At 34.9% G+C, this 10,881-nt stretch overlaps 2 protein-coding genes across 2 annotated transcripts; one reads left to right on the forward strand and one right to left on the reverse strand.

Moving 5' to 3' along the window:
* Positions 1-240: 240 nt before the first annotated feature.
* On the forward strand, positions 241-5,019 carry LOC107630578 (protein TIFY 3). Its single transcript, XM_016333767.2, has 5 exons — positions 241-711; positions 3,520-3,625; positions 3,754-3,943; positions 4,404-4,461; positions 4,561-5,019. Exons 1-5 carry the CDS (start codon positions 533-535, stop codon positions 4,700-4,702), a joined length of 675 nt encoding a protein of 224 aa, XP_016189253.1. The 5' UTR covers positions 241-532; the 3' UTR covers positions 4,703-5,019.
* An 864-nt stretch (positions 5,020-5,883) lies between these two features.
* Positions 5,884-8,614, reverse strand: LOC107630577 (large ribosomal subunit protein uL18c). The gene is made up of 3 exons (XM_016333766.3): positions 8,346-8,614; positions 7,313-7,474; positions 5,884-6,374 (listed from the first exon to the last, which is right to left on the reverse strand). The coding sequence occupies exons 1-3, from the start codon at positions 8,505-8,507 to the stop codon at positions 6,225-6,227; spliced, it is 474 nt and encodes a 157-aa protein (XP_016189252.2). The 5' UTR covers positions 8,508-8,614; the 3' UTR covers positions 5,884-6,224.
* Between the last annotated feature and the right edge of the window lie 2,267 nt (positions 8,615-10,881).

Below are 10,881 nucleotides of genomic sequence, written 5' to 3' on the forward strand. Positions count from 1 at the left end.
TTAATAATTTACTCTATTAGACACCAAAAAAAATAATTTACTCTATTTGTAATTATTAAATTGTTCTATTTATTTAAAAAAATCCTTCAAACCTCTAATCCCCAAAGACAAAAAAATGTATATAAAAAAAGGTGAAAGTAAACTCCACCGAATACAGAGTAGTGGTGGGTGGGGACTGCATTGTCTCCTTCTTTGATTAAAAAAACAAGAAAAGATTTTTTTGAGGGCCAAGCAAATATTACCATTGGCTAGGTGCAGTTGTAGCGTGTCATTGACGGACAAAAGGTATAAAATATTAAAATAGTACAAACCAAAGTGAAGCACAAAAAACTCGTGTTCCTTAAAAATAAAGAAGCCGGCAACTAACAATGATTGATGTTAATGTTATTGTTTATTCACAAACACCTTCGCCAAGGAATCAAAACCCACCTCTCTTTTGAAATCTTCAAACTTTTGTTGTTCTTTTTCTTGTTTGTTTTGTCCTGGGAAATATCAGTCCTTCATCATTTCCCTTCTTTTTCTTGTTTCTGCAATGGAGGGCGTCACTGTGGTGAAGCCAGAGGCCGAGGAGGTTACAGGGGAAGTGCAGAAAGACCAGGAACTGGTTCTAGAATCTTCTCACCCTGTTGTGGAGGACAGTGTTGATAGAGTTAGCAGCACTGACATGGAGGAACAACAGCTCCAGAACAACAACGTTGGTGATGATAACAAGTACGTGTTTGATATAAATGTCATGCCTCAATTCATTTGCATATAGTTTCCTCCAGAACCTTCCTTTTTATTTTTTAGTTTTTGCTTTCTATTTTTGGGTACTATTATTGTTGTTCTTCCTTTGAAAGTTACCATCTTGCTCTTGGTCATTTTAGCTTTAGTAAAGTTTTATGATTTCTGTTGCTGCAAAACCACGGATGAACAATTAAGATGTGGGGTTTCTTAATCTTCGCCTTAAATTGGTTTCTATTGGTGTAAGAGAGGACATGTGTGATTTTGGGTTTAAGCTTGGGCATTAATTTTTTTTTTTTTTTTAAATAAGAAAAGGAAGGGGTGGGGGATTATGTTCCTGAAAAAGGTTTTTTTTTTTTTTTTTTTATTTTAATGCAGGAATTTTATGTTAGTGGCAGCACAGGATTTGTTATTCATGTAAATGCGTAATTTTTTGATAAAACGTCGTAATTGAGGTGATATATGGTAATTATGTCAATTATGTAACCCCAAAGAGAGCTATGAGCTGGAAATGAGTCCTAGGGTTAGGGCTTTTTCATCCCCAATGATTATATATGCTGGGAAATTCAGTAAACTTATGTCTCAACAGAATATTTCGGTTTGCCGAAAAATACTCTTAAGGGAAAAAAAAATCAACAGAGTCGTTCCTACTAGGTAGATCTACTACATAGCTCCCTTGATGTCTTTGGAATTTGGATCAACTACTAAAATTTCAATGGAACCATTTAGAGAAGATCTTCTTTAATGATTTCTCTTATAGTTTTGTTTGGAAACTTCTTTACTGGGAGCCTGTTGATCTTCTCGTGTGACAAACCACCCAACTTTCAATTGAGGCTTAGTTTGGTAAAGTCTTTTGAAAAGGTGTTTGTGCAAAAGTACAAGTGTCATATTTTGTGTTTTGTATATAAAATAGACCCTGCGCTTGTGTTTGTAGTATTTAAAGGATAGAGGTGCTTTTAAAAGCACCTGAGATGAAACTTTTTAAAAATGAATTTTGCTTATCAAAATTAAAAAGTCTAATATAACTTTATACATTAATTAATTTCCAAATTTAACTCTTATATATATGTCTATTATAATATTTTTTAATTTTAAAAGCTATTTTACGAAACGTAATTGTTGGTGCTTGTGCTTATTAAAAGTTATTTTTAATTTAATTTACTAAATATAAATGCTACAACTTTTAAAAAGTAAAAACTTTACCAAACCAAGTCTCGGTAATTCATTTATCTTGTAATCTCTTGTACATGTCCTCATCTATTCTTGTAATTACTTTGGGAGAAGATCCATGGTACCTAAACTTTGGAATTCTGATGTGAACATTTATTGTTGAACTTGGATTCTGTTTACTTCTCCATCTTACCATTCTTGGTGAAACAACCCCTTTATTTCAAGAGCTTCATTTCCCAACCTATGATCAAATCAACTACTACTCTTTAAAAATAGGAACTTTGAATTGATATCTATTGAAATAATGAGTTGACTTAGAACATTCATTGCTAATGTAAAAGGAAAAAGCTCCTCTAACATGAGCTTATAAAATAGGTGTATAGCCTCCATGGTCAACCTTCCTAGCATAAACAAAAAAATTTCTATAATATTAAGGTCTTTTGTCCTAATCTCTCTCCGTTACTTTCACATAGTATAGTCTTTTACAGCTATGGTGGAATAGTGGTGAAGTTCTGTGATTGCAATAGTGGTGCACAAGCACAATGATGGTGCGTGATGTTGATGATGATGAAAATAGTAGAAGTGGTGGTAATGATTGAGGGGATACCTATGAGGGCTTGGCACTAAGATATAATTGCATTTTGCATTTGGAATTATCCTAAATGTCCCTTCTAATGGATTTTTTTCCCTCTGCCAAACCATCATATTTTTGCTTCCTTATGAATGATAAATTTGTGAATATTTGTACATCATTCCTAATATCCATAAAATATTCTGAGGATTATTGGAAGCATGAAATACTTCACAGAAGGTGATGAGTTTGGGACTATACTTCAGTCTCCCGGGTCTCATTTTGAAGTTAGTACCTCTGGTTTGTTTGATGAAAAACTGCTCTTTTCCATTTGTTTTCTCATTTTGAGGAAAGGAGGAGCAAATTGTCAGTCAGATGGAATTAGATGCAGATGTTTTATGAATTTTGATTTTCTATTTAAGACATTTTCACTTTACTAACTTATTAATCTGAGGGTATTTGGGGAAATGTGATACATAACCCAACTTTTTGTCCGATTCAGTAATAGATAATCTCAGTTCAGCAAAAAGAACACAAGTCAATGATTTAAATCACAAGAAAACAAAGGAAGCGATTGAGATTTAACTCTTTTACAAGATATAAAGAACAGTTTCAATATAAAGAACAGTTTCAAGTGCATAAACTGATGAATTCGTTGTCTATCCAAGTTTAAAGAGTGATATTTCTGGTGATAAAATCGATTCATTCAATTGTAACGGCATATGCCCTGACTGTCGTTTATGTGAGATTGGGTGGCTTTGACATGTATTATTATCCTTCTAAACTACTTTGGTGTGTTTTTTAGGATCAATTAATTTAAGAAGTCCTTTCATATTGTTAAGCTTTTCGCATGTATTAGGACCCCGTTTTTGGATCTCATGTTACAATGTCATGAAGCTGTCTTCAAAATCTAGAAAATACAGGAAATCTAATAAATCCGAAACATTAATAATTCTAGGAATGTGAAGGTTACAATTTTCAATATTGTCAAAGCTTACGAGTGCTTTTATTATGTTCACGGGGATGTGGCCATAACAATTTTTTGCTTCTTTTAGGTCATTGCCAGCTTCTGGACTTAATGCTGTAATTTCTAGCCCAAGCCAACTTACCATCTTCTATAATGGAAGTGTCTGTGTGTATGATGGACTCCCTGCTGACAAGGTATGCGGCTCTTTGAAGTTAGAATTGAATTTTGCAGATTTTTGTACTTCCAATCCAGCCTTCCTCTTTTATATGTTATGATACTATCCATCGAAATCTTATATTTTGATTATCTTTTCTACTAACAGGTGCATGAAATAATGCTTATTGCTGCTGCTACTGCAAAGTCAGCTGAAATGAAGAAGATTAATCCACAGTCTCCTTTTGTTTCAGCTGTTCCCACAAGGCCTTCTTCGCCACATGCAACCTCCAATAATGTTGCTTCTCCTCAGTCAATCTGCTTCCCTGCGGAGAAGAATTCCATCTGCAGGCTGCAAGGTGGTAATTCTCATTATTTTTCTAGATGTATTGTAGATCATAATCTTGTTAATACTTTCGGCACCTTCTTTTTTATATATTCTCTCTATTCCCTTTATTTGTCACCGTCACTTGTCAGTACATTACATCATTGAATCAATATATCTTGACAACAAATTGATCTAATGATATAGCAAAATATGATAGTGATAGATGACAACTATGCTAGGAGTACACTACAAATCAGTCACCAAATCAGCCCGTCGTATAGAATACATGTTGAAATACAAAATACATATTGAAAATGAATTAAACAACATATGTATTCATACAAAAATACATGATAGCTGATTTTTGGTGTGGACATAACATTTTTGGATAGCTGAAAAAGAATGGAGTGAGTTTTGTAACTGCATTGACTGTTATCTTTATTGTATCAAAATGCAAAACCATGTATTTCTGACTTACTATCTGTCTTCAGAGTTCCCAATAGCACGCAGGCATTCACTGCAAAGGTTTCTTGAGAAGCGTCGAGACAGGTACTGTCTTAATTCTAGACAGGTCTTTTCTATGGGCCTATTGGCATCTCTCGATCTCCGATTTCCTGACATTTTTCGCATAATTTGTGTTTGTTGAAGGTTGGGGAGCAAAGCCCCGTATCCTACCTTGTCAACAACAAAAATGGCTGACAACATAGAGAACAACTTCAGTGCCGACAATGCACCGGATTTGGTTAAGCGATCAGAAGAGGAGTTGCAGCCAACTGTAGCTGCCTCTTGAGCATAACCATAGCTGGTATGACTACATATGGTTACATTATTGTTATTATCTGTTGTTGTAGCATGTGGATCAAAATGTTAAATTGTTAATTAATGACTGTAGAAGCAACAAACTTGTGAGTCTGAATTGTTAAATTGTGGGGTCTATATTTTACGTATATATATTTAATTAATGTAACTGCCTGAACCTGAAGGGTTAGAAATAGTGTGACTTGGATGTTGTGTTTGTCTGGTCAGCTGAACCTTTTTAACTGTTTTACTCTATGTGAACAATTGATTATCCGTGTATTAATAATCTTCCTGCACTTGCTTTTATAATTTCGTGATTCCATCGAGATTCGGGGTTTAAAATTTAGAATTCATTAGATAACCATATTTTTTGCGAGAATTATGTTACTACAATGATGTCAAAAATTCTAGTTAAAAATGTTTACATTTACTTGTTCTGTTTAATTGCGGAGTACGAACATTATTATTCTCAAGTATTGGATTATTTTTTGTAACTATAGTTTACATTTATCATTTTTCACTACAGTTGTGATGCTATCGAGGTTTTCTCAACTTTTCCACGCTTACAATACATTTGATCACTCGTATTTAATCATTTAAGCTACTGAGTGGAGTATTTTAAGTGTTAAAAATGCAAGCAATTCTGCTAGGTAACCAATTAGAGTACCATCTAACTGCAGTCAATTAGTATATGGACGGTAAAAGAAGCCCCAACAAGGGAAAAAAAATAATCCTAAATCAAGAGTAATCAGAGTAATCATAATCTCAGTTTCACTCTTTATTCTTTCCCCATGTCACCTAGCCCCTCCCCCTTCCGCCACCAGCAGTTACCCACGTGTCCTCTTCTGCCACCAGCAGTCACAGGTCTTCCACCATCAACCATGTATCACCTCTCGTCACTTGCAGCCACACGTGACATCACAAACCTGGTAACACAAACTTCTCTTTTCTCCCTCGTGTTTCTTTCTTTTCTTTTCCTCCATATCTTTGCCTCCACGTCTCTTTTTTTCTTTCTTATATTTTAGAATTTTTTTTAGATTTTGGATGATTCTTTTTAATAGTTTTAGAATTTTTTTTCCTTTACTTTTTGGATGTTTTTTTTTTTATATTTTGAAAAACAACATCCAAAATTTAACAGAAACATCTAAAATCATTGAAAAAAAATCTGAAACCTAACAAAAAAAATATCAAAACTTGTTGAAAAGAACATCCAAAATACAACAAAAAGAATCATCTAAAGTCATTGTACAAGAACTTCCAAAGGTGATCTAGAGAAAAAGAAGAAACGTGAAGAGAGGGGTGACGCAGAAAGAAAGAAGAGACGCAACGGGAGAGGTGAAGGGGGTCGGAGGGTATGTGTTTTTTGAGCAAAAAACAAGTTTTTCAAATTTTAAAATCAAGTGTTGAAAAGTTGGCTGCTTGGCCGCATATAGGATTGTTCCCTAGACTTTCTCATTGTTAAATCATTAAGTAACAAACTTCAAAATGAACGACATGGCAAGTGCATAATCATTTTAGAACTCTAGGCCATGTTCGCGAGCTGCATCTGCGAGTGCTTGAACACGACCATGGTACGGGTATCCACCTCGGTCGAAGGCCACCTTTGTGATCCCTTTCTCCAGACAGGACTTTGCAATGATTTCACCAACCCTCTTTGCTACTTCCTGAAGCCAAAAACAAAAACAAAACGAAAGGACCAGTGTCATAATTGAGTGGCTGAAAAGTATGAAGATGATGCAAACAAAGCAAGAATTCTTCCAAGGGAGTCAGACCTTACAAACTGTGTACACCAGAAACACAATCACAGAAGCAAGGTTATTTGCCAAGATACAAATTATACATGATACTCAGATTGAAAGGAAAATATGAAGATTCATGTGCAAATAATGAGTGATCTGGATTCCTGCTTCCAATATATATTGAACAATTTGAGGAAAAGTGGTAAAATCTTGGAACCCTGATGTGTAATGCTATTACTCGAAGTGGATATCAGTGAAAGTGGAGGGGAGCTTCAAAATGTAAATGTGTTTCTTCTACAAGTCTATGGAGCATTATGAATCAAATTAAAACTTAAACTTCTATTAAATTGGCATTAATAAAGCAAATAAACATCCGAGGTAACAGTTTCATATTCAGTATGCATTCGATGCTGAGAAACTCAGTGACCATTAACTGCTGGGTTTCCAATCAAAGATGCTTGAACGGTAAGAGATTTAGCTGATTTGCAGTAGTTACTATGGGAACAAATGTACAATCATAATCAAGGTAACCAGGTTCCTTGGTTTCCAAACTACAATGAAAAATTTGAAAACTGTGTGTAGTAAAAACCAGTTCGCTGAAGTGTCGAGTTTAAATAGAGCATTGAATGCTATTTGTCATTGTAAAGTGAATAATTTTTCCTCTTTGGTATAAAGAGTTTCCAAATAACTATTTATAACCTAAAACTTTATATTCTTTTCCAGGTTAGTTTTTAAGTTTGAGAAGTTATCTATTAAGGAAACATGACGTTTAATCACAAGAACAGGAATGTTTCGAGTACATGGACTGAAGTATGACAGTAATTAAGCGATAATCAGCACATCAAAAGCATTTTAGAGCTTACAACTGTAGGACCAGCTGTGTAGTTGAACTCTTCAAAAACTGCCTTCTGCATTGTTGAAACCGAAGCAAGAGTGTGCATGTTGGTGTCATCTATGACCTGGACAGAAAGATGCTTGTTGGATCGGTACACGGACAATCGTGGCCTTTCTGGTGTCCCTTCAACCTGACAAACCAGAAAATGATCCAAAACAGATATGCATTGCATTCTTCATGAGGTGAACTTACAATCAAAAGCTTTACCAAAGAATGCCTTGGCATTCCATATAAGCAGCAAAAAGACTGTTCCACAGAGTACAGTACTAGCAATAAGAAGAAAAAGGTAAAGAGAAAACCGGGTACATTTCCCCCCTCTTGAGCAGAAATTTTCATTTTCTTTTGTTTTAACTTTTTTCTTAAATCATGTAACAAAGAAACTCATCCAATATTTCAAATCTGTTAAGTTTACATGCTTAACCAATTCCAATGACTTGGTGAACCCTGCAGTACCAAAACTTATGAACTTCCACTAAATGGAAAGATGGATCATAAAGCACAACAAAGTGCATATAATATAAAGCCATAGCCAACAATGCAGAAAAACAAATAAGTCACTCCATATTCAGCAAAGAGAAAAAACAAACAAAAGCATAGATGCAACAGGTGTAAAATACAATTGCATATTGTCGGGCATGAATTGACTTTCAACACACTAAATTAGGCTCCTTTTGTTTAGTGTTTAACACAGATAACGGAAGTACACAAGAGATGTAATGACACAGAAACAGCGAGTGACATGGTAGCAATGAAATAAACTGTCTTAATATGCATATCAGAAGGAAGGACACTAGAGTCTCTCTTTTCAACGTCTTGTTTGAACTCAGCACCAGAGAACTACAATTTTAACAACATGAAATCAGTGTAAATAATTAACTATTCAAAAAGCAAGGAAAGAAGAAGGGGGTAAACCGTAAAAACAGCCAGCAAAAACCATAACTACTCTCAGAATTCTAGCAGCTACTATAATTTAGAAAAGAAGGAACGTAATTAAAAGGGACCTTCTTCCTGATGCGGGTGTGGCGGGCGGTCCTGTCTTGTCGGCGGGTGGTGGAATGGGCTTCAACGACGAAACAGAAGGAAGGGGTTAGCCGGTTCGGTGGGAGGAAGGAGGAGGAAGTGGGGAACGCTGATTGAAGGAAGGAGAGAGAAGAAGTATTCATTCTTGTGTAATCTCTAATCACTCGCCCTTCGCGCTATTTTTGCTATCATTACACCTTATCCTTTTCGGCTTTTCCTGCCTCCTAGTTCCTACTCTCCCATTTTCATCGAATTCGATCCTCTAAATTTTAAATTTATACTTTAGAAGGTAAATTGTGATTCTACTCTTCAATGATTTTTCTCTCATATTTATTTTTGGTCCCACCTATAAAATAAATAATGAGAAATCACACTTTACTCTTTAAAGAATAAAATTCAAACTTTAAAGAATTCAAATTCATTTTCATCACACTTTTTAGATTTTATTTTTTTAGTTTTTAATTTTAAAAAAAGACAAATAGGTCCTTAACTTTTTGATCAGCCTATATTTAAATCTTTAAAAATTTAAAAATATATTTAAATCCTGATCTTTTCAAAACCTAGACATATTGATCCTTCATGTTCATTTGAATCTATCAGATCCAACGAAAAAATCAAACATGATTTCCGTTAATACGAATGCGCACGTGAGAGAATTTTTAAAATGAAACAAATTAAATCTAGAGATCGATATGTCCAAATTTTAAAAAGGTTATGAATTTAAATGTATTTTTAAATCCTCAAAGAGAGTTAAATGTTTGCTGACCAAAAAATCAAAGATCAATTTGTCCTTTTTTTTCTCTTTAATTTTTTATCATCATCATCATTCATCAAATATTATTTTAAAAAATTTATTATTATTATTATTATTATTATTATTATTATTATTATTATTATTATTATTATTATTAACAAATAAATAGGTTAATTTACATTTTTAATATTCTAAATACAATATAGAAATAAAATTATTAATTAACAACATAAATTTTTTAAGAAAAAAAGTGGATAAGTATTTTAAGTTAACAATCAAATTGTTGCGCACGTGTTTTTTTTAAATATGATTATTTTGGAACGGAAAAAACTATTTTTATCAGAATTGGATTGGACCGACTGGTTCAATCGAAAAATCGATGAACTGGTAGTCTAATTAATTTGATTTATTTTTTAGACCGTTCTTGCATTTAACCCACCGTTGATCAGTCAAAATCGCTGAAAATCGAACAGTTTAGCGCAATCCGGACACGTTTTGGAGACATGAATCGCGTGTGTCCACTGGTGGACAAGCGGTGTGCAGGTTCACAATAGGAAGCGCAGATCCACGTTACACCTTTTTATTGAATTCCAAAAACGAGGCTAAAAAGGTTCGAACCTAACACCTTGTCATGTCTAGAATTTTAAAAGATAAGCTCCTTTCACTAAGGGATTTTTTTTTTAGTAAACAAAATAAATGTAATTTTTACCAGAATAAATAATTTAAAAACATTTACCGATTTAGATTTTTTCGTCTTATTCGTTTACCGTGTAAACAAGATGATATTTCATGTATCTCGTTTACACTGTAAACGAGATAAGACCCATCAGCATGACACGTGCATATCTCGTTTACAGCGACATATATATCGTTTACACCGTAAACGAGATACAGGAAATATCATCTCGTTTACACTGTAAACGAGATAGAAGAAGACAAATTGGCAGCAGCTATAAAAGGATGTGTAACTCTTGGTATTTTACACAAACATTTTCTATCCTTTTTCTGTCTCGTTTTTTCTCACAGAAGCAAGGCATCAATGGCCAGTAACAGTTCACACATAGTTATGCTTGTTTTTCCCAATTATCGTATGAGAAATAGCGACAACGGGGTGACATTTGAGTGTGAGGATCCGATATTGTTTCGCACTCAGCGTGTGAATACGTTGTCGGATTTAAAGAGTTTGATATTGAGCAAGTTCGGTGGTACAGAAGTGCGGGACATCGGAAGGGTGACGTATAGGTTTCTGGCACCCATAGGTAACGGAGTCTTCCGGTTTCGACTATTCCGACTTCAAGGGGACGAGCATGTGTGACTGATGTTCGACATCCATGGGAGGATCATGGTGGAGCAGGTAATGGAGCTTTCCCGCCGAGGTGGGACATAGTGGTCGCGGTGGTTCCGTACACTCGACCTATGTGCAAGAGGACCGACCTCTCGCACCACTGCCCATTCATGTCGCCATTCCAGTGGATGAGGCAGAGGAGGGTGAGGAGGAGTCAGACGATGATTATTTGGCGGACAGTGCGGACAGTGATTCATTCAATGGTGCGGATGAAGATGAGTTTGTTCCGGAGACACTGCCCAGACTGTGGTGCGCCATGTCCTGCCTCCACCTCACCCAATTCCGGCACTATCGGCAGTGCCAAGTCACTATCACAGTCTGGATCTGGACGTGATGCATGAGAGGTTAAGAAAAATAAATACTAAAAAAAATAAATAATAAATACTACTAATAAACAAAAAGCACACAAATAAAAAAA

Source organism: Arachis ipaensis, chromosome B3 (assembly GCF_059453495.1).
Source record: "Arachis ipaensis isolate K30076 ecotype BB chromosome B3, ASM5945349v1, whole genome shotgun sequence".
Classification (NCBI taxonomy): Eukaryota; Viridiplantae; Streptophyta; class Magnoliopsida; order Fabales; family Fabaceae; genus Arachis; species Arachis ipaensis.